The following is a 24,343-nucleotide window of genomic DNA, read 5'->3' as shown; positions in this document are numbered from 1 at the left end:
CCGTCGTTGTTTGGTTGAGGATGAGGATGATTTGATGAGGACCAAGAGCTTAATGGATTAGGATCTTGATGAACTTAGATGCTATGTAGATCTAGGCTTTTGTTTTAGGTACGATGAGATTCTGGAGCTCTGTAACACTCTGTCAGCTTTGGATCTTTGTTATTCCATGAGTCAGAAGTACATGGATGATCACTGGTTGTATTTTGTGGACTTAGATTTAATGGTCATGAAAGTTACTATAGCAATACTTCACTAAGTCAGGTCCTCACGATTTATGCGCTCATCACACAACTTTCTGTATTGCTTGCTCTTGATTTTTGGGTGCTGAGTCATAAGTCATGATCATTGCATTTGAGGTGCTCCCATGTACTTCTTCATCGCATAATTCTTGAGTTCTTGTTGAGTACAAGTTTTTTATTACTCGCTCAACTGCAAGTGAACAGTAAGTTTACTTGGGTGATCCAGAATCGGACATAGGGAATTGTTATAGATGTTAGTTCTAGGTTCCACTTATCGTTTAGGCTTTACGGAAATTAAATAAAAAGAATGTAATGCTAACTACGACTACTTATTTACAACTTTAGACTCATGCACGTAGAGTAAAATAAAGCTAGATGAAAAACGGATCGAACTCACTTGGGTGAAAGAAATTCTATGTACTATTAGATGCATAAGTGTTGTGGTCGTCTTAATGCACTATAATTGCATAATCAGCACATGATTAGGGCGACATTCTCTCGAAGTGTTTAAATGACACACTTGTTTGCCTTTCAAGATACAAATGAGTATGCTTGCTTAAGTAGATTATACTTAGAGATCATGACTTGTAATACTTATAGGACTTCTCGTTTAAAAACGACAACCTCTTAGTGCATATTGTCCGCACTTGTTCTCCTTTCGGGATACAAATGTTGGAAGCTACCTCACTAAGATGAAGTTTGTCACCAAACTCTCCCTTGCGTGCATTAGTTCTATCCTTGCTACTTACCCTTTCCGATAGTTGGTGATTTACACTGGTCAAGTGATGGACATAGCTTAATTAATGCGATAAGGTTTATAAGTTGAACTCCTTATCAAGAACTTATCACAACTCTCCTCATTTAATAATCTAGCCACCTATTTTTATCCTACCAATAATTTTCTTTAAGAATAATATTAGTAATAATGACTAAACTTGTATTTACTTATTTTTGAAAAAAAGTAAAAAAATTAGTAATAACATAATATCTTGTAGTATCTCATTTTTATTATTTTAGAAAATAAAAATAAATCAATTTATTTTAAATAAAATATTTTAATATCACATTTATGTACTATTTTAAGAAAAAATAAATGAATTTGTTTTAAATACATTCTTCTAATATCAATTTTGACTTGCTTAAATCATTTCATAAAAAAAAGAAAATCAATTTTAAGTAAAAGTAATATCAATATCCATTTGATGTATTAATTTATTTTTCTAAAATCTCAAAATATCTCATTTAATTTATTTTAGGAAAATAAAATTTTACTTTATTAATATAAGATCAAAGTTTGATTTAGTTTTTTCTAATTTATTGTATACCTCGGGTCTATAAATAGAGACTTTTGTCATTTGGAAAGTAGAAGAGTTTTATGAAACAAAGAATTCTTTGGAGGAAAAAAGTTCTTACAAAAAAATCTTTAGAGAATTTTTTTTGGGAGTATCTCTCCGAATTGGAACAAAAGTTTCTTCAAAAGGTAGGTTTTTTTTTATTAATTTCATTACGTTAGTATCTTTACTTTTTTTGTTTCGGTACTTTTTTTTATTTCTCTTTACCAAATCAAATCTCGTATTGAAATAGACTTTGTTAAAGGTTGTATGTGGTAGGGTTTTACTCCCAAGTATCTGCACCTGATCGACGAGTAATTTTTTTGGGATTTGATCTTTTTTTTTCTCTTTTTTTTTCTTTACTTTTTTTCTTTAAAGATAGAGAGAAAGAAAAAAATTGTATAAGATTTTTTTATGGCTTTCTTTTACTTTTATTGTTATTTTTACATAAAAAAAACCTTATCTTTTTCTTCTTCCTAAATAATAGAGAAAAAGAAAAAGGCATAAAATTTTTTTTTAACTCTGATCTTTATTTTGTTCTCTCTCAAAATATGGACAGAAAGAATGAGCAATAGAGAATTATGTCATTATTATTAATATATATATATATATATATATATATATATATATATATATATATATATATATTATTATTGTTGTTATTCTCATATTTATATTTATTAGTGTTTTCTTTCTATTATTACTATACTTGTTATCGTTGTTGATATCATTTTTATATTACTGTTTATTCTCTATGAATTATATGATTGTTATTAATTTATATATCTATATATCTATATATATATATTTCTTTGTATCACTACTTTTTTTTGTTTCTTTCCTTATTTTATTTACTTGATTATGTTTTCCTTTCTTTTACTTATTCACGTTACTATCATAATAATTATTGTTATATGCACTTAAAAGGTAATTCTTTTTTGTATTTTAAAATTTTCAATGTTTTAAAGTCTCTATGCTTTTTTTAAAAAAAAAACTCTTTGTTAATCATTTAGCAAATTTTATCTATAATGTTATAATTTTTTTTAATGTTTTTAAACTTTCAAAATTTAATCTATAATTTCATAAAGTTTCCTAAATGAATCTTTTTTAATAACTTAACCATTTTCTTTAAATAAAATTCTATGATGGAATCTAGGAAATTTGAGAGTCTGATCTTCTAAATTTTTTGAGGTGAGGAATCACATCTTTGGAAGTCCAAGATATCATCCCAAGAAAAAAGGAATTTAATCAATGTTTTAAAAAAAATCTTTATTCGAAGTATTCAAAGACTAACTTATGATAGATTTTGAGAAATTGTAATAATTCCTCATTTTCTTAAGGTGAGAAGTTTCCTTCAATATATAGTCTAATTAATGATAATATTATTCCACTTATTTTATAAGATCATTGCTTCAAACATTGGAGTAATGAGGGGTAGAATAAAATATTAGTTTTAAAATAAATTAAAAAATATTTTCAATTCAAGATTTGAAATTTGGCCACCGTTTTCTAAATGGGTGTCGTGGGGTGTTAATACATTCCTCACACACAAATGACTCCCGAACTCAACTCCATTTTTTCGTAAACCATTTTTTAAAGTGTTTACTTTATTTCGGTGTCCAATCACACCGTATAAAAAGATTGGTGGTGACTCCTATTTTCTTTTAAAATTAACTCTTTTGAGGACGTCGGTCGTTCCATGTCGTCTCGGACACGTGACGACAAATAGCACAAAGATATTTGAAGGGTTAAGAAATGATAGATTGAAAAGGTATAAACATGCAATATATGTATAAAGAATATAGGCCTTCGGCCACTATACAATATGAATAATACACAACTTACAATGAAATAAATAATTGATATGTAGAAGAATTTAAAACATTAGTACAAGTTAAGAGATCAACAAGAAATGATATTTTCTTTTATCACAATCGCATATGCTCCAGGTAGCTTGTTTTGGCTCTCTCATTCTCTGTGATTTTTCTTCAGTCATTTTAAGTCTCTCTCTCTCTCTCGGCTTATTCAGGCCCCGAGCCTATTCGGGCCTCCCTCTCGGTGGGGATGACGTGCTTGTATAGGCTACTTTTCGGTAAAAGACTATGTTCCTCTGAGTGTGTCAGCGTTGTCATCTACCCATATCAGGTCACATCACTCCAACTACCATTCTTGTCTTCTTATGAGCTTTCCTCGCGTGATGTTTAGGTTCATCGCCTAAAGTTATTAAGTGTCAGGCATGATCCATCGCATTGTCTTTGTGCGAGATGTCATGTGTGGATTGCTCCTTTTTGCTTTTCACCACTTGTCTTGCTTTTAAACATGATAACCGTGTAAAACATGAATTACATTTATGTAAGCCATTTTTCTAAGTATTTATGCCTTTAGAACATAAGTTATGCGTTCTGAGCATCGCTTAGCTAGGTGTTTTAACCTCATTATTCTAACAAAAGGGACTATAATAACAGTTATTTCTACACGTTATCAATCACCAGAAGTCATCAGAGAGTTTGCTGACTTTGGCGGTTCGAGCAGACTCATGTTTGTGTATGTCAAATTTGATTGCAAATTGGAAGATCTCCAATTCTCGTGAGTGGTAGTTTTTCTCTGGGATCTTGATTTTGGAACTGGATTTAATTTGTTTGCACATCGTACATTTTTTGTGTTATCTTGATAGTGTGTAGATATCAATTTTTTGCCCTCTTTTCTTTGAAAGGAGTTTGAATTGAGAATGAGCTGCTCTTGTTTCTTAGTTGACTGAACTCTTATCTCTAAATTTGTACAAATAATTGCTTGAAATCAACTTGGGAGTCTCTATATTTATCTTTAAGTTTGTGTTGATTATTGAAACTTACACTACTAGATTTAAGGACTTTCTTGACGTTTGTGGTTTTAATTACTTGACATTTTCTGCAAAAAAAAAAAAAAAAAAAAAAAAGTCAAGAAATTGGTTATTTCAAAGATAAAACGTCAAAAGTTTCTATGAAAAGGAAAAGGTAGATCAATTTTCAATTTTCTTTTTACATTTTTTAAATGTCAAGCAATATGTATTTTTCTTGACGTTTTAAAAAGGTCAAGTAATATCTATTACATTATTGATGTCTTTAAACGTCAAGAATTTTTATAAGAAGGTGGAGTGTAGACCAATTTTTGATATTCTTGACGTTTTTTAAATGTCAAGTGATATGTACTTATCCTTGACGTTTTAAAAATGTCAAGTAATATCCACTAAATTCTTGATGTTTTAAAGCGTCAAGAACTTTTATGAAAAGGCAGAGGGAAAGTCAATTTTTGAATTTCTTTAAGAGGAGAAGAATTCATACTTTTGTTTTTTTCTAACTTGTAATATTTTTTCACTCTCTTTTCTCTCAATTTTTGAACTTCTTCAATGTATGTTGTTCATATTGTACAATGGCCTAAGACCTACCTTCTTTACATATATATTGCATGTTTATACCTTTTCAATCCATCATTTCTTGACTGCTCACTTGTCAATGTGTTGTTAGTAGTTAGACTTGTGATAAGTTCTTAATAAGGAGTTTAGCTTATAAGTCTTATCGTATTAGTTTAGCTATATTCATCGCTTGACCAGTGTCAATCGCCAACCACCAGAGAGGGAAAGTAGCAAGGATAAGGCTAAGGAGAAATTTGACAACAAACTCCACCTTGGCGAGATAACTTCCAACATTTGTATCCTAAAAGGCGAACATGTGCAAACATTAGGCGTTGAAAGGTTGTCCTTAAACATGAAGTTTTATAAGTATTGCAAGTGAAGTTTTCTATATATATTTTACTTAATCAAGCACAATCATTTACATCCTGAAAGGTGAGCAAGTGTGGCATCTAAACACTTTGAGAGAAGGATGACTTAATCATGAGCTGATTATGCAAGTTACATTGCATCAAAGCTATCACATTGCTTAATCGTCTAACACTACAACCCTCGAAACTGCAACCCTTTACATTTAGCCAAATGTTTTTTTTTCCTACTAACCATGACACATACCTTTATGACACTTTTTTCATTACTCCCTTTAACACTTAATCTTCCAACTACTTTGAAAAACTTAGGTTTTTCTCCAAGGTTTGGGGTTTACAGTTAATATAGATGTTAAAGTCTTGGAATTTTCCTCATAATATTTATGAGATTGTTGGATGACACTATAGAGATTAAAAGGGCAATATATAACAAAAAATTTAACTGAATTACAATTTTAAAAAAATCTGAAATAGACTTAACATTTTTTAAATGTCATAAAAAGTATATTCTTGACGTTTTTTAAATGTCATAAAATTTATATTCTTGATGTTTTTCAAATATCATAAACAAGTATATTCTTAACGTTTTTTTTAATGTCATAAACTAGTAAATTGTTGACATTTTTTAAATGTCATAAACAAGTATATTTGTTGGGGTAAATATTGACCCACTTCTACGTAGTTTATTTCTATGTAGTTTATTCTCAACTCATATCATACATGTATTTATTATTTTAATATTTTTTTTTGTAGAATATGAAAGAAGATTCCCATAAGAACCTAACACAACAAAAATCTCACTTAAAACGGAGTTCAAACGAAGGAGAACAGGAAAATTGAACATGAGGAACATTTAGGTAAATACCCGAGTAGACTTGACACGTTTCATCGACCCACACACATGTGCTCAACCCAGACGTGAAGAGTTCAAACACTAGTCACACGAAATAAATCCCATTTATTTGAATTCCTTGTCCACGCGTCCGCCTCCCCATTCTCGTTCGCCACGTGTCAATCTCTCAACGCCAGCACGTCCTTAGCCACCTAGATTCTGATCTTACATATGTAAAAACATTTTTTCTTCACATTTGTTTTTCTCGTAAATATTTATAAGAAAGTTTTAGACAAAAGACGTTAATTGATCAAGAAATTTCACAAATGTCCTAATTTAAAAATTATTTTCTTAAATAGGAAAGACAATATTTTATAGACAATTCTAACTTTTCAATATATTATTAATTAGATGTTAGGATTATTAATTAGATATTTTATTCATAATATTATTTGAAATATTAACAATGATTTGAATTTAATAAGAATTTCATAACATTAATGAATATGGTAATAAATTTTAAGTGACTTTTCAATCAACTATAAATCAAAATATATTATAATATGGATAATTTTATTCTAATTTGTAATAACTGTATGATTTTTCTTTCCAAAACTATCTTTTTACTTATTATTCTCTATCGTCGGTAACCATTATTGTCCATCAGTTGAAGCTTTAAAAAATTCAATCATAAATTTCTAATTTCTTGTTACTCTGTTTTCACAATTTTTCGACTATTCAATTTTGTAATAACCGTAAGTTGCATCTTCTTTACAATTCTGCATTACCTGAAGCTAAGATAATTTTCACAGTAAGTCATTTGTTTTTTTACCCGTTTAAAATTAAATAGTTAAACACCAAAACTACATTATTAGATCATTGAAAGTATATCATCTGCGTATATATCGTATATTTTAACGATATACCCCTCATTTTAATGGTTTTCTGATATGATTTAGTAAATATATACCACATATTATTTATAATTATACTAGTTTTATAATATTATCGCAATATATAATAGTTTGTATATGTGATTTATTATATATACACCACATCTTGTTTACATTTATATTAGTTTTATAAGTTATACGTAAGATATAATACTTTTTAGTTGATGTTTTATAATATATATACCATATATTATTTACAATTATACTAATTTTATAATATTATCGTAATATATAATATTTTGTATATGTGATTTATTATTATATATATCACATATTATTTATATTTATATTAGTTTTATATATTACCTGTGAGATATAATACTTTTAGTTGATGTTTTATAAAAGATATAATACGAAAGGGAATTGATTTTTTTTAATATGGAAAGTGAGAAAACGGTGATTTGATTTTATTGAATATGGAAAGCGAGGAAAACTGTTCCATCGTGACCCACGTTCTTCTCATTATAATTAATATTTATGCATATTTTAAAACAATAAAAAAAATACTATATGGGCATATTGGTAATTTGGACCTATTTTTGTGTAATATTGTGACTCATTTTGTACATTTGTGTAGAATATTAACAATTTGTGTTTTTTTTTGTTATATCCTATGATAAATTAGGCTATGAGCTAAACACACCATATTTATAAACTATCCAAAATTTCTCCAATTTTTAATTGCATGCAGGTTGCAAGTTCGAGCCCGATGATTATTTGCATTATTTTCTATATAAACCTTCCATTACCCCTAATTTCATCCATCAATTCATCATTTTTCTTCTAAATTAACCTCAAATTCTTCCAAAACTCTCCCAAATTTCAGAATTATTTTGCCATTCTGTCATTTTTTCATTTTTTTAATTAAATTCTAGATTTCTCATTGATGGTAATTACTTAGAGGTAAGTGGGCTTACGGTTAATATTTTCTTTGAGAATTATTTTATTTAATTTTACATGTAATTAGATTAGATCAATTCTTGAATTTGATGTAAGTTTTTGTTGAATCTCTAATTTTTCTTGTATGGATAGTCCTTTGGACCTGTCTTATGGCATCCAAACCCTCTTTTTGTTCTTCCTCTAAAGCATAAAAGTCAGATCGGGATTTTCCTCTTGTGATAAATGGACATGATACCTTCTTACGGAAAGACAATTGTACCAGTTTGTAATTAGGTTCTGCGTTGAGACGATAGGCTCCTCCAAGAAGAGAGGGAGCAGAGCTCCGAGAAAGGGACTCCAAGAGATAGAAGTGGAGATTCTTATTGGGCTACCGCAGGAGCACGGCTACCATCCTAGCAGAAGGTTGGAGAATAAGTAGCTTTCTTGGCTCCGACGGACGTAGGACTCCAGACTACTTCCATATGGATAGTCCTCCGAATAAATCCTGCGGACGTAGAATTAAATTCATCTCTCAATTTCAATCTTTCTTGTCAATTTAATTCTTGATTTTTATTTTGATTCTATCTATGTATACAAAGATACTTTAAGATTAATTAGATTACCTTCCCCTCACAAAAACTCACCTTAATTCTTGATTGCTTCATGTCAAATCTTTCAAATTGATTAATTGCCGGATGAATCTCTCTTGTTCTTGGAAATTTCTTTGAATTTAATTGGGTCATTGTTGTAGTACACAATTAATTCCAATTAAATATTTGATTGCAAATTTGTGAAGATAATGTCAAGTAATATGTACTTTTCTTTAAAGAACAAGATTAGGATTTAATCGATATTGCAAGAATACAAATTAATTCCTTATGGAGATCATCCCTTTTCTTGAAATCTTGATCAAAATTATTCCAAGTAAGCGGATCTTGGAAAGAATGTGGATCAAAAATCTCTCTTAATTAACCAAAAATCATTTCTTAATCACCTTTAATTTAAGGATAAGGATTGATTAGTACTCTAAGCTCATTCCCTCACTTTTTTCATTGAGTTTCATTCTTTACTTTTTTTTTTCTTCTAAATTGACTTTGTAAATTAAATTTCCCCTTAATTCTTAATTCTTAGTTCCGCTTGATTTCCCCAAACTCTTTTCAATGCTTTTCTCTATGTTACTAATAGCACTTCTTTGAAGCTTTTATCCAAGAAAATTATTCAGCTTCACACTTTTAGGTTCGACACCCGTACTTCCACCAACTATGGTAAGAGTAAGGGTAAAATACAAATTACTTTTGTCGGTTAATCTAGGTAAGTACCCTTTTGCAGCAAATTTCATTTCCAAACATACTTGTGCTTAATTGTAACAACCTTACCTTTGCATAATTCTTTACATATTCAAATTCGCTTGTCAATATTCTTAACCTTTTTTAAATGTTATTAACATGAACATACATGACGGTTTTTACATATCATAAACATTTGTATACTTGACATTTATAAACTGTCAACGTTTATTATTTTTGACGTTTATTAACTATCATGAACTTCGACAGTCTTGACCTTGGATTCAATGACAATTTTAAAATCGTCATGATTAATAATTTGACTGTTAAAAAATGTCAAGCGAGCCTGTTTTTGTAGTAATGCACTATTGAACAATTAGTTTAAGGTCTAACCTATAAATAAAATTTCTCTCTAACCAAGGAAAGGGTGGACCCTTGTTCAAGACTTGGATTCAGTTCTTAAAGGAACAACCTATCTACTAACCCTGAAGCGAGTATGAGTTAATTTCGTTTTGCACCATATGTCTTTAGTTATCCACCCATTTTTACCCCTTAAATGGAAGACTTATTGAGCCAGCTCTGTTGAGCTGCCCTTACCTATACAGATCAAAGAATAATTTTATGTAAACAGAAGTTTATAGTTAGCTCAGGATTAAGATTAAGTTACCTAGGTCATTAATAATTGAAATAATTAATTTTATACAGTCAACAGTGTTATAACTTAAAAGTGACTATTTCAAGGCCCCAATCTTATGTTAACTCTTTTTATAGATGCTCTCACTTCCATGTCTCTACATGAACAATTCGGGATCACATTGTTATTATCTACAAAACGGGTTGCATCCATAGTTTCTCCAAAATAAGGCGTCCAACCTTATTCATACGCTATAGACTGTTTGGGCTATATACTCAAACTTGATCCCCTTTTATGTCTCTACATAAAGTTTAAATCTACATTAGATAGCCTCATGACTTTAGTTTATTGAGTTCAAGATTATAACATTCAATTTTCACTAATAAGTCCTTAATAACCACTTTATTGAATAAAATATAATTTAAATTACGATCTTCAAAATTTATTACATAAATTTCAAAAAATCGAATCAATAAGAAGCATACAAAATTCAAATTTATATTAATTGCATTAAGGTTTAGGGCTAGTTAGGTAGAATATTTAATTTTCAAGTGCTTAACTATTATTGATGCAAATTCAATTTTAGATTAAATTGATCAATATGCCTATTCAAGTAAATAACAACTAACCTTAACCTATTACTTCAACAAAGCAATAATCAAGCAATGCCCAAACATTTGCAAACAAGATATGAACTCATACAAAACAAAATCGCATTAACAACCAAGACATAATCGAGTTCAAAAATCACAAATACATTGAAACAAGAAAATCCCAAACAAACCAAGCTAGAAAAGATTACCTTAGCTCATTTTCGACATGTTGATCAATGGGGAAATGTTTGAGTACATAATAAGAACTGAAAAGATGAGAAAATTAAAGAGAAATCGTGCAAATTAAAGGACGACTTAATCGAATGTATCAAAACCTAGGTGACAGAAAATAAATTAAATAAAATGTAGTCGCGTTGCAATGCTGATGCAAGTTCAACAACAAGTGATCTTCGGAAGCGCCACGACGTGGCATCGTGCGAATTTCGAAGAACACAACTATTCTACCATAGGCACCACACATATCGTAGTGGGCCACTACGACTGATAGCGTTGAAAATATGTTATTGTAGTCTGCTTAAATTGATATCGTTATAGTATTCTACGTATCTATTCCACAAATTTTTATGTATCAAGCTTAATTCAAGTCATTCTTGACTTTAATGTTCATTTCAGAACTAAACGAGCATTATTGGAGGTTTAGAGCATCAGTGGAACAATAAATCTCATGTCGAGACTAAATCAGCGTTAGGCAGAATAGATGGCTTTCAGATAAAATACACAATGCCACAACACTACGAACTTAGTAGATGGAATGGATGTGCACAAAGCCATGACATTGTATCCTACCACCGCGACGTTGACACATTACTATCTTGAATTACCTAGCCGCCAGCACTCGGGAGACATACTTTGACGCACAAACTTTTACATTCTTCATATAAACTCTTGGCACTCTTTTGTACTATTTGATCGAAAACTTTCTTTTATTTTTATTTTTTATTTTTTCAATAATGTACGGTAGCTAAGGTACACATTTCTAGCATGGGTCATCAAGATTAGTCCATATTTCATTGTTTGTGAACTTTTCATCTAGATTTAATGTAATGGATGATTTCATTCTGTTTTAATATTAATTGAAACATATTATCAGATTCTTGAGGATGTATGTTTACATCTTGAGTTCATATGCAATATCATGACACTATAAGACTAGTGTTTGGTGTTTGATTCGATAATATATTTGACACAAATTTGAGCAACGAAATTTGTTCATCAAATTGGCGTTGTTGCTAGAGAGCTGCTTGTTGAATGTGTGAATCATGTTTAGTTCTTTCATGGATTTGACATTAGATTTGTGCGTATTCTACTAAGCTAGGCAACAAGACTAAGTTTATGCCATAAAAGTGTTGGATTTATGTCCTAAAACTCGTAGATTGTAGTTTAAAATCATAATTTATTAAATAAAGTTGTTATTGAGGAATTATTAGTAAAATTGAATGCTATAATCTTGAATCCAATAAATTAAGGTCCCAAGGCCATCTTAAGTAAACTTGAACCTTATGTAGAGACATAAACGTGGATCAAACTTGAGTATATAGCCTAAACGATCTACAATATATAATATAAACAGGATCAACATCTATGCTTTTTCCGCAATTACTCGCCCTTCAAGATGTAAATGCTGAAATAATTGAATGATTCATATCTAAATCTTTTAGGGTGCAACCTTTACATTTCATTCTCTTAGATAGAATTAATTAGGCGTTGAATAAAGCTCTGACTAAACAAACTAAACATTATGAACTTTTGATTTTTCAAGAAACATAACTAATTCTTTGCTTCATTCATAATATAGAGAACTAAAGTATGCAACAAGTAAAGAGACGAGAGAATGGAATTGAAATGATATTGCATTAATAATAAAAAAAATTAGGTATCTCGACCGTGGATTTCATACTACCAATAGAACTAACATAAAAATTACAAATGATAAGAAATAAAAGTGTCTCTAGCCGTAAAATGCAATCTCTTGCATTCTTTGGCTTCATTGATGTCTATTTCCACAAAGTTAGGAGAATGGTATGTGGTGTTCCCTTACAACTCTCATTCTAAGCTCTCACCTAAAGATATAGAGAAGGAAGGTTAGGGATGAAAATGGAAGTTCTTTCACTCTACCGCACAATATCACACACGAAAATGAAGAATGAGCCATCTATTTATAGGTGTTTTCTTCGCGGGATTGCACGTGACTTTGATTCGCAATAAATTCTTCGGACTTCTAAATACTACAATACCACCTTTGCTTTCAATTTGCATCAATTGAAATGTTGCATGGTTCTCTTGCTGACAATTTTACCAACTTGTTCATCTTCTAGGGATTCATATCACTTGGTTTGTTCTCACCACCTAGTTGGTTGACACGAGCAATAGTTGCCTATGATAGCTTCTTCATTTTCCTTTCCTCTTCATTTTTCTAAAATCTCGCGTTAAGATAAGAAAAATCATGATAAACAGGTGTTTTATCTTTTGCAACTCATAAATTATATAGTTCTCAGTTTCAGATGATTTGGTCATGTTATCCCCTCTTTATCACGATACCACTTCACTATTCTACATATATAAAAGGACATAATAACTTGTATTTCTACAAGTTATCAAGCGCCTAGATTTCTCTGGCAAAAGAATTTTCTTCCTTTTTATTGTTCTTTATTTTTCTTTTCCTTTGTATGATCCGATCCTCCCAAGATCAAAATTTGTTGTAATATTTTCTAGAGCTAGGTCAGGAGGAGAGACGAAGAAAAAGAGAAGCTAAGAAACAAAGAGCTTTCTTAAAAGAACATTTATTCTAAAAGCATGTGTAAGGAGAAACTTCTAGAGCATGAAGTAGAGAGTATGACAGGTCCTGTGCAAGAGTGAACTTCAAGGGATCTAGCTCCTCTGGCTTTACCCAACAATCCTCTACATTACATATCTCGAGATGACATGTAATTTTGAACTTAAAATGGGGTTAATTCACTTACTACCCATTTTTCATGGCCTCAACAAAGATTTTTTTTTTTTAAGGATGAGATCAATTCAAAAGTAACATTTTTCTTTATTATTATAACAGACATAATTCTATTGGGTTAATTTGGGGACACACAATAGATTTTTATCTTATAATATTCTACAAAAATGACATAGCAAGATAAACAATTTTGATACGCTCCTTAGATTTATTTAAGGCCCTCAAGGAGTCGTATGAGGTGAAAATCTCATGTACGATTTTGCAATAGCGAAGTCGAAAGCCTAGCCGAGTCAAATATTCCAAACCTGCATTTCTCCAACTAATGAGAATATGAGTATATACTCTTATCTACATAATATTCTCAACCGGAACAATCAAAGCTACTGCCTCGACCAAAGGGTCCTTTTAGGGTCAGACGGGGAGAGGTTCTTAAAAGCAAAGAGGGATCTTGCTCTAGTTTCAGAATATCAACACCTCTCAAATACTTTGACCCTTGACTCGCTATGCAAATAATATGGTTTATTGTAGGCACCTCGCTCGAGCTAGCAGCGTACTTCTTTTTCGATTCCCCATTCAAGTGAGAATGCTAACTTCCTTGCAGATGAAGACTCACACAAAATTCATCAAGGAGTTCCACGTAATGTGTTGTAGCATGAGGCCACACGAAGTGACTGAGGAATAGCTGAATCTTAGAGTCTTCCCCTTTACCCTGGAAAATGATGTCGAGGATTGGCAATATATTCTCCTTGTAGGATATGTGACCACTTGGGGCTAGATGAATACGCTTTTCTTGGAAAAGTTTTTCCTTGCTTCTCACGCCTCCAAGAATTAGAAAGAAATTTATGGTATCACACATGCAAATGACAAGACTGTGCGCGAGTAATTGGAGTTGTTCAAGCACCTGTGCATCAGCTTTCCATATCATTAGATATATGATGCGCTTCTAATTCAATACTTCTATATTGTACTAGTCTCCAATGATAGTTATCGCGATGCAGTTGCAAGAGAAGCCTTGGTTAATAAGATTCCTACAGAGGCCAGAGCATTGATCTCCACCATGGTTGTTAATGCCAAGCAGTTCGAGACCCGACCGAGTCTCCCTATCCACCACATCTTCACAAGAGGTAAGTGAAATTCGATCAGAAGTTCTTGAACTAACAACTTTTGTAAAACAAAACTATAAATTCTAAAATGATAAAGTACATTTACAAGAACTTATTAAGGTAGTTAATGAAGTTGTGACTGAATAAATGAGAACTTAACATTATAGGAAGCTAGGTAAAATTTTTGGTTGAGAGTATCTCAATCAGGTGAAAAAACAATTGATCTACCTTCTAACGACACTTTTCTAAATCACTAAAATATGAAAGCAAGCACTGGAAAATGATTTATAGGGTTCATTTTCTCAAATTTTTTTATTTATATGTTGAACTTGAATGGATATTTGATTGCTAATTGTTAACTAGTATATTTTATGTATTTCAATGTTATTTCATTTTCTGGTATAATTTTAAGATATAGCTTATATTCATCTCTTAGTTGACATATTAGTTGCCAAGTTTAGAGAATAAACCAAAACATATATGTAATGTTTAAGTCAATACGATCTTAATTTATAAAATTATCTAAATAATTAAATTTGTACAAAATTGATAACGCGTATAAATATAATTATAACTGCTCAGCATTTATAAAATCTATATTGACTAAAATTTCAGGATATTTGCAAAAATAGCAAAAAAAAAATTACGACAACATGACTTATGTCATTCAATTTTTAAAATTGTAAAAGTAGCAAATTGAAAAATTATGATATTCACAATATGAAAAAAAAAATAGTTACAATAAACTACTTTTTAAAAATATTTTTATCATCTGATGCAATTTTCCAAAATTTATGGTTAGGAGTTGGAACAAATATATAAACAATTGAAGAGAAATAAACATTATAATTTTGAAAAAAGAAAACAAATATTGTAATTTTGAAAAAGGAAAACAAATATTGTAATTTCCACGTGGGTGGTTGCCAATAAGAAACAAGTCTCAACCACTGCGAAATCCAAAAACCTTATCTCAACTTTCCCAATGCATCACCTCAAATATATATATACACACATATATTTGTTTCTAAATGAAAAAATAAAAATAAAAAATAAGAGTTTTGAGATTAAAAATTCAAAATAATAACGCGACCATTGACCGCTGTTTCCCTTCCAAGAATGGTCCATTTACTTCCAAATCCCCTCCGAGTACCATCGCACCTCCGCTCGGAGCCACCTCTAACGGCGGTTCCGACGAGATCGAAGTCCGGCGTGGTCTGGAGATATGGAGGAGGAATTAAGGTTAGATCGGCGGTGGTTGTGCGGTGCAGTAGTGATTATTCGAGTCCGATCACGGCGGCGGCGAGAACGGAGGAGGAGTTGGTCGGAGTATCGGAAGAAATTGATGAGAATGAGTATTTGGCTACAGAATTTGGATGGAAGGTGAGAAAATTGATTGAAGAAGAAGATGATTTGAAAGCAGTTGCAAGAATTCAAGCCGAAGCTTTTCATGAACCTGTTCTTCTTTTCAACCATTTTTTCTTCCAATTTTTCCAGGTTCTTTGCCCCTTTTTTCCCTTTTCTTGTAATTTCTTCTTTAAATCTTGTTAGAAACTTCAATCATTTTGCTTCATTGTGTTAGAAGTTTTAAAAATCAAAGACAAATTCTGATGGGTAGAAAAATTTAAACCATTTTTCAGTACTTACAATAGTTAAATTTTTAATTAATTATAATTCTTTTAATTTAATTGGCCACCTTATTATTTAAAGTTACACCAAGGTTTAAAATGCAAATCCTAAAAGTTGTTGATGAAATGAAATTGAAAATTTAAGAATTAAATGTGATGTGACATTTTCTCAAATTTTAAAAACTATTTTATAACACTTTAGTTAAGTAACTTGAAAAAATATGCTAAAAAGTTGATAATTATGAAATCTTTTTAATTCAAGAATTCAAATGAGTTAAGTCTTTAGTTAAAAATTTGAAAATTGATGGATTAGGTTTAAATGAGTTTAACTCAATTATTAGTATGCATTATACTTGGGAATCAAATTTTCAATTATTTTCTTCATACATTGATAAAAAATAAAAAAATAAAAAGGCTAGTCGAACAATAAGGGTAACATTCATTTTCTCTTGGCTGGGTAACAATAAGGAGTTTTTGCATTTTGAAAATTTAATGTTAAAAGAAAGTAATTTATTTGTTAATTGTTATGATTTTTCCCCTCAATAATTTATAAAATTCACATTGAAAAAGTATGCAGTTTTGTTACAGGCAGAAGTGCTCTCAGCATTGATTTATAGATTGAAAAATTACCCTCAAGATAGGTACGCTTTCTTTATTTGTATTATTTTAGTATATTTGTGAATGGTTTTAAAAGATTTACTAACTTAAAAATACTTAAATAAATATAGAGAAAAAAATGTTTATTTTTTATATTATATTGACACAATTACGCATTCTATATACTATTTTACGTTGTGATATAGCATAATTGTTGTTTTACTTCTTATGCCAACTAGAACTTATGAATATAGAATGTATCTTGAATTTTGTTATTTGTTAACATAATAACTTTACTGATTTAACACATGTATGTTAAAGATCTCAACTAATTAACTTTATTAGTTTTTATTCACAATTGAATTCTGTTAAAATTTAAAACAAATTAAACCTTCCTAGATAGGTTTCTTTTTTAACTTTCATTTTATGACTAATACATCTCTAATATATTAGATCTAAAATTCATACACCTGCCAAATCTCTTCATTATTCACTTACCTAATGTGTCCTTAGACCAGTAATATTTAATACGTCTGTCATTTAACAATTCTTTGTCCTTACATAATTTTCCTAATTTCAAAGTTTTTGGATTCAATTCAAAGATAAAATTTGTGTTGGACATATTTCAAAAATAATTGTTAGATATAATATTTTATCCATATATATCACTAATAAACGTTTACATTTTATTATATTTTGTTTGAAAACAAAGAAAATAATACAGGTATAATTTAAATAAATGATCAAAATGGTTAACCGTGAATTGCTTTTTAAATTTTTGTTGAGGTATGCTTGTTTGGTTGCGGAACCGGAGAGTGAAATTGGTGAAGAAGAATACAATTTTGTGGGAGTGGTGGACGTGACGGTGGCGGGAGATTTGAAAATAAAGCGTCTCCTTCCCCCCGGCGTCAAGGAGTATCTCTTTGTAACTGGAATTGCCGTCGCACAAAATGCCAGGTCAATTTAAAATCTCATATAATATTAAATTTGCATCCCCTTAATTAAAAGCTTTCTGGCTAGGTTAATTGATGATTTTAAAAAATAATTATATCCATTATGGTAATTACTCTATTTTCCTTTTTCAATTTGGTTTCAAATTAATCCAAGGATATTCCATCTTAACCCAAACCTTATTTTTCAAGTCGGGTTGGTAATGTTTTTAATATTATCATATTCTTTTAGCTTTAATACTCCCTAGCCTGTTGGCTCAAAAATAAGATACTATGTTTAAATTATAAATATAGTCTCTAAATTCTTCTTTTATTTTTCTTTTAAAATTAAGCCTATTCTTTTTTCTCAATTTTTATGAGATTGAGATTTGAATTCTTAGTCAAAAACCACTGGCTAACAAATTTAAAGCTGAAAAAACTTTTATAGACTTAATTTTTAAAAATAATTAATTAAAATTGAAAAGGATTACTAAACAAGGTGGTGTTTTGTGAAGTAAAAAAGGATGATTATAGACTTATTTTTCAAAAAACAAAAGCTTAAAAACCTACACACTCTTACAGACTGGGGTCAAAGACTAAATTTTCCTCTTTTTGTAGGTTTTATTTAGTATTTTTCATTAACCTGTTAATTTGGTCATTTTTGCTTACACAGAAGACGAAAAGTAGCAACGGCATTATTAAAGGGGTGTGACATGCTTGGTAAGGTTTGGGGATTCAAGTTTTTGGCATTAAGTGCATATGAAGATGATTATGGGGCTCGTAATTTGTATAGTAAAGCAGGCTATCAAGTTTACTATGTTGACCCTCTTTGGAAATCTACTTGGATTGGAAGAAAACGTTGTGTTACCATGATTAAAAAGCTCTAGATTCATTTTCTTTTAACTATCTATTTACGAGTCAATACGAATATAGTTCAAATATTGATCACGATCTTAAACAAACACACAATCTTTAGAATCAAAACACGCAATAGTAATTTTCATAGCAAAGTAAGGTATCAAAAAATAGATTACTCGATTCATAACATCGGTTATAAAAAAATAAAAAAAAGAAAATGACTTGGATTTTATAGAATTATGGAATGATTCCTAATCGAAGGTATAAACTAAATATAAAATTGAAATTTGTTTTTTTCCGTCCTCAAATTTATCACGTATCAGCATATATTTATCACTTTCGAAAAGAATACTTGTTTACTTTTTCAACATATATTTACTCACTTTTCACTTAAAGTTTCTCTCTAACTCTCTCACTTTTTTCTTAATCACTTTTTGCTTGCTTACAAATGATGACTCAACTTCTACGAGTATGCTTGTAAGCATGCAACAAGGCACTTCTAGAGTACCCTTATAAGAGGTAAATTATTTTCTCTTGCACGCCAAGTTGTTTGTCGTATATCATCCATAAAATGATGCGGGACAATCACCACAACCAACTCCAAAACTTGTCATTTATCAAATATCCAATTACAAATGTGTTGGTTTTCGTGTGATTGTGATTCAATACCTCAATCAAACATGTGCGTAAAAATCACATGCACTTAGTGATCTTGAATATATCACAATCTTTCATTTTGATTGCACGAGCATCTCATTTGCATTTCGGATGGATACGTCATACGCTAAACCTCATTTTCACGTTGCTTGTACAAGTTTTCCTCTCTATCGTCCAATTGTAAGCTAAAAGAGGTTTTGTGGTAAGTTCATGGTCGAACTTAGGAAAATTGTGTTCTGATTGAGTTTATCGCGTAGCTAACCTTATGCGATATACTCTATGCAATATAAGTATGCACAATATGTTTTTCCTAATTATATACACTAAGGTGCAATTGGCGGTGCAGGAGGGACATGCAGATGAAATGTGGTGAATTGTGTATTCATATAGCATGCACATAATGAAAGAATATTTAACTAATTAATTGTAACGTATTGTGTATTAACACATTGAGGCAATACAAAACATCTATTAACTTTAGAATTAAGGTAAGCATCCTCTCGGTGCCTTCGTCATACTTGTTTGCCTTCCGGGACTCAAATACTTAAAGTTAAGCTATGATTCGTATTTAATTAATTTGTATGTGTGATAAGCGATTTATCCTATTTTAAGGTGCACATCCTTTCGATGTTTTTGCTGCACACGTTTGGCATTTCTGCAACCTATGCTAAGGATGAATTCAACAATGAGATTGTATTTCGACAATCTCTTCATCGTCAATAGAGTTTTCACGTGTCAAGTGATCACAGTCAATACGATTGTCTTTCCAAGAAAACAAAGCATTGATATATGTGTTTAGGTAAGCAGGACTTATAATACATTGTAACAAGCCAGTTAGTAACTGATTACCCAAAAGTTATCTTTCCCAACCTCTCACCAAGGTTTATGCAATGGGTTTAATTTGTTGTGAAAATCTATCTTATGGCCAGTTTAAAGATTATGTGCTTTCAGTCTCTAAATGTTGTTTTTGATAATGGATTATTATGGGCAATAGAGTTATTTAACTGTTGGTTTTGAAGCTCGCTCTCGTAATCCTTTCATATTTTCTAATCTTATTAAAAAGTTTGTTTTGTGTTAAAAACAAGCAAACTGGAGGTGCTTCACTTGCAAGCAAACTGCAGGGCCTGTCTTCTGAAGGCTTCATTCAACTTTTAAGTGCCATTTTCAAGATTGTACCGGTAATTTTTCTTGCTTGAGTACTTTCTATAGGACACTTAATTTGTATTTGGCACTTTTATCTTTCTTGGTTGATCTTATCTCCAAATATCTTCCTGTTTCTTTCTTTTGAAAGAAATCACAAAAGAGCAGCACACAAAGCTAATGTATAATCAATCTTCGCTTAGAAACTATATACTACTTCCTGTTGCATAATCAATCTTCGTTGTGAGTGGATAACGATGAAGATACCTATCACAGCTCTAAAAGAAAAATGTCCAATCTATCGGGTGTGGCGCTAAAAGCATCATTCTTAATGGAACTTTCATAAATTTATTGAGAATTCTGTTCCTTTTTTATTTTCTTCTAATAAAAATGTTTGTTGTTCACTTTATGAATATTTACTTAGTGATAATTTCCATTTTTTCCTTTTAACTTTTTTGTAGTCTCGACTATTGAAGTAATTTGATTGTGAGCAAAGTTGATGTATTGCGAGAAAATACTGAAGCTGTTTTTTCTGCTTGGAAGATATTGCCTTATGTACATTTTTGCATTCCTTAAATCAATTTACGTTGCAAGTAATAAGTTCATTTTAGCTGGGGAAAAGGAGACTGTTTCTTCAGCCATTCAAAAGGCAAAAAGATTCAGATCAACTGAGCTCCTTAGACGAGGTGTGCTCTTAGTTCCTGTCATATGGGGTGAAGGTAGGGAACCCCAAATAGAAAAGAAAGGGTTTGGTGCTTCAACCACCATTGCTACTACTATGCCATCGGGTAAGTAAGATCAATTGGTTTCTATTTTGTCCTATATTTGTTCAAGGAGATGTTTTGAGTTTTATTGTTGGTTGTTCATGTTCCAATAGAAAATTTGTCAGTTAATCGGTAGATTCTATTGTTCTCATGGAACTCTTGTAAGAAAGTTGGGAAGAATTAGACATATTACATACGGGCATTTTTAAAGAAGAAAGTTCGCAGCCCTACTAGAATCTGCTGGTTAAAGAATTATGACCAAAAAAAAAAAAAAAAACCTATAGTGATATATTATGTAATTAACAGTGATTACAAAATTTTTGAGGTACCAAGATTCAAGTTTTGAAGTCATTGCTTGTAATATGATCCCAAGAATCATAAATGAAGTTTTTATGTTATTTTCCTCAAAATGAAACTTGCACTACAACAAAACGTACCTACTGTGACAGTTACATATATCCCAAATTGGAAAAAGGAAAGAAAAAACTGTCACAAAAGGTTAAAATTCGCGTTTTTGGCCGAAAAAGACCGAATTTTTCGGATTCACATAAATCTATGACAGTTTTTAAATGTCATTAAATATAAATAGTAAACTATAATTTTTCATTAAAAATTATTAAAATATATTTTCCCCTTAATTTCCCTCCAACTTTTCATTAAAAATTATTAAAATATAAACTTACTTTTATTTCCGCTTTCTTCCTTATCATCTTCACGAACCCAAAAAACTCAACTTCAACCCCATTCTTCACCATCTCCATGAACTTTCTTCTCAACAACGGAGACCCACTGCGACGGTAACCCATTGCGATGGAGACACATTGCGACAGAGACCCACAATGCGACATCGGATCTAAACATTTCGAAGACAATGATCTACACTTGTTTTCTCATCGACGGCGACCCACACTGGTGACCCATACTCTTTTTAAAGATTTAGAAGACAGGTTAGTGTTTAATACCTTTCACTTTTGTGTCTTTCCTTTTTCTGGTTTTAATTAGTAGGGTGTAAGAAATGGAACAAAACCATTTGTGAATAGTTTCTCACCTTTTCATTCACCCCCTCCCCATATATATGTGATCTATGTCTCTGATTGTTTCCTCATAAAATCTTAATAATCGTATTGTTTATGGTAGATCAAGGAATCTTTGAAAGTTAGAGCGTGGGTGTTTAGTGGGAAATTTTTTTTAGTACAGAAGTGTTAGAAATTAATAAGCTAGATACATTATGGACAACACATTAATTGATACATTTCTAGTTTCAAGATACATATGCATTTCTAGATACATGTAATTATTCAAGTACATGAATGATATGTATTCATGTACTTCATTTATTTTGTGTCTTTTAGGAAGTGTCTCTTGAAAACTATAGAGAGAGATCATTTCCTTCATTTGTATGCAAGATAAGAGAATCAAATCAATAGAAGCAAATTGAGTTTTAGAAAGTAAGTGAGTTTCAAGAGAACAACATTCTTCTCTTGTGTGTTATTGAGTTTTCTAAGAGAACAAATTTCTTATCTTAAAAGTTTGTGAGGTTTAGAGTAAATTTAGAGTGGGCTCGTCAACGCCTCCAACAGGAAGTTGTTTGTGAAAATGTCTGAGAGAGAAGAATAGTGTTTTTAAGCTCGTGAGTGATTGAGAGGTGGCTTTGACTTATACTTGTACTCTTTTGGAATATGTCAGTTCATGACTAGTACGAACTCCTTGTAACAAAGATCAACTTCCTTTCCTCATCATCCTGAAATACAAGAATAAATTGTGCGATAAAAAATTTCATCAATATAATTTTAGCCCCATTTCATAACAATTTTATTTTCGCTTGTATCCCCAAATTATTTTACTAAAGAAACATATTGAAATATTCTTAGTCAAATTCTTAAGAGAAAATAAGTTTCATGAAAAGGACATTTTTTTCTTTCAAAATTTAATTTGCTTTGTTTTTTTAAAACATGCATTGTTATGGTTTATTGTATAACAGTTGATATTGCATTGCATACTCTCTACTCTAAGGACTTTTAGTGTTTTTGAATTCCATATCTCATTTTAAATATAAAAATCATGTATATTTGTTCTATGGTTATAGGCAAGAAGTATAAAGTTCTTTGTTACTTCATTTTCAAATTAATGAGATTTATCTTTGAATGTCAATGACAATATGAAGAAAAGGAAGGAGCATACATTACACTGTAACAAAACAATTTCTCTTCCATAAATCAGGATATCTAATTGAAAGGTGAAAATAATCAATCCATGGTAGATAAATTCAGAGATGGACATATTTGAATATGCCCTTCCATTAAGCCTCTTCTCTAATATTTTCTTCCTTTTTATCAACCACCCTTAAAAAGGTTCTCCACCTAGCCAAAATATTCCAAATATTCTTGGAAGTGTTGTCTATCGTGTGTGACCAGATAAAGTTTATCTCCATCTATATATCGACAAACCAATGCACTAGAATCATTCGAAGCTACTATTTCAGAGGTAGTATTATGATCTTTTACAAATTTGTACCATATAGATTTGGAGAGTGTTATCTCTGTCAGGTCTTCCATGCCATGTTTCGATGTAAAACAAGTACTAGTCATTGCATATAAGTATCCTTCCATTATGGAATTAATCCCAATTAAAATATCCCTAATAGTTTTGGAAGTATCGTTTATTGTGTGTGATCAAATAAAGATCATCTCTATCTATATATCCACAAACCAATACACTAGAATCATTCGGAGCTACTACTTCAAAAAGAATATTATGATCTTTTACAAATTTGTCCCATATAGATTTGGAGTGTTATCTCTGCCAGGCCTTCCATGCCACGTTTCAGTGTAAAACGAGTACTAGTCCTTGCATATGAGTATCCTTGCATTTTGGAATTAGTCCCAATTAAAATATTTTTTTGCAAGCAACAGACCATATTTGCAATTAGATTTGGCATAGACTTCTTGAGTAAAGGATTTGACCATATCCCCGTACCTTTATGGACATCATGTATATTGTTGTATGTCCATCCACAGTGTCACAAACAGAATGGGGTAGTAGAATGCGGGTATTATGTCATGCGGTTCATGCGTGACATAATTTTGTCAAGGAGTACTTCTATTGTAGATGTCGTAAGTATAACAATTTTAAAACTATCATCATGTCATTTATTTTGGATCAAACTCATTCTTAACCACTTTATTGTCTATAGATGAAA

The 24,343-nt window shown here is 30.7% G+C and overlaps 1 protein-coding gene across 2 annotated transcripts; it reads left to right on the top strand.

The window, feature by feature from the left end:
- The first annotated feature begins 15,600 nt into the window (after positions 1 to 15,600).
- Positions 15,601 to 18,664, top strand: LOC101214390. Of its 2 annotated transcripts, none has more exons than XM_031888432.1 (4): positions 15,601 to 16,068; positions 16,770 to 16,840; positions 17,583 to 17,753; positions 18,399 to 18,664. In XM_031888432.1, exons 1-4 carry the CDS (start codon positions 15,691 to 15,693, stop codon positions 18,610 to 18,612), a joined length of 834 nt encoding a protein of 277 aa, XP_031744292.1. In that variant the 5' UTR covers positions 15,601 to 15,690; the 3' UTR covers positions 18,613 to 18,664. The 2 variants fall into 2 exon arrangements, with proteins under 2 accessions (XP_031744292.1, XP_004139678.1); XM_004139630.3 differs by having other exon boundaries at positions 15,602 to 16,068; positions 16,788 to 16,840.
- The last annotated feature ends 5,679 nt before the right edge of the window (positions 18,665 to 24,343 follow it).

This window comes from Cucumis sativus, chromosome 7 (genome assembly GCF_000004075.3).
Source record: "Cucumis sativus cultivar 9930 chromosome 7, Cucumber_9930_V3, whole genome shotgun sequence".
In the NCBI taxonomy this organism is placed as follows: Eukaryota; Viridiplantae; Streptophyta; class Magnoliopsida; order Cucurbitales; family Cucurbitaceae; genus Cucumis; species Cucumis sativus.
This window is presented reverse-complemented; position numbering and strand designations above follow the sequence as displayed.

Excerpts from the sequence above, each read along its gene's own strand:
- LOC101214390 (XM_031888432.1), top strand. The coding sequence starts at position 15,691 with ATGGTCCATTTACTTCCAAATCCCCTCCGAGTACCATCGCACCTCCGC. Across the intron at positions 16,069-16,769 it reads TTTTCTTCCAATTTTTCCAG|TATGCAGTTTTGTTACAGGC; the intron begins GTTCTTTGCCCC and ends ACATTGAAAAAG. Across the intron at positions 17,754-18,398 it reads GCCGTCGCACAAAATGCCAG|AAGACGAAAAGTAGCAACGG; the intron begins GTCAATTTAAAA and ends TTGCTTACACAG.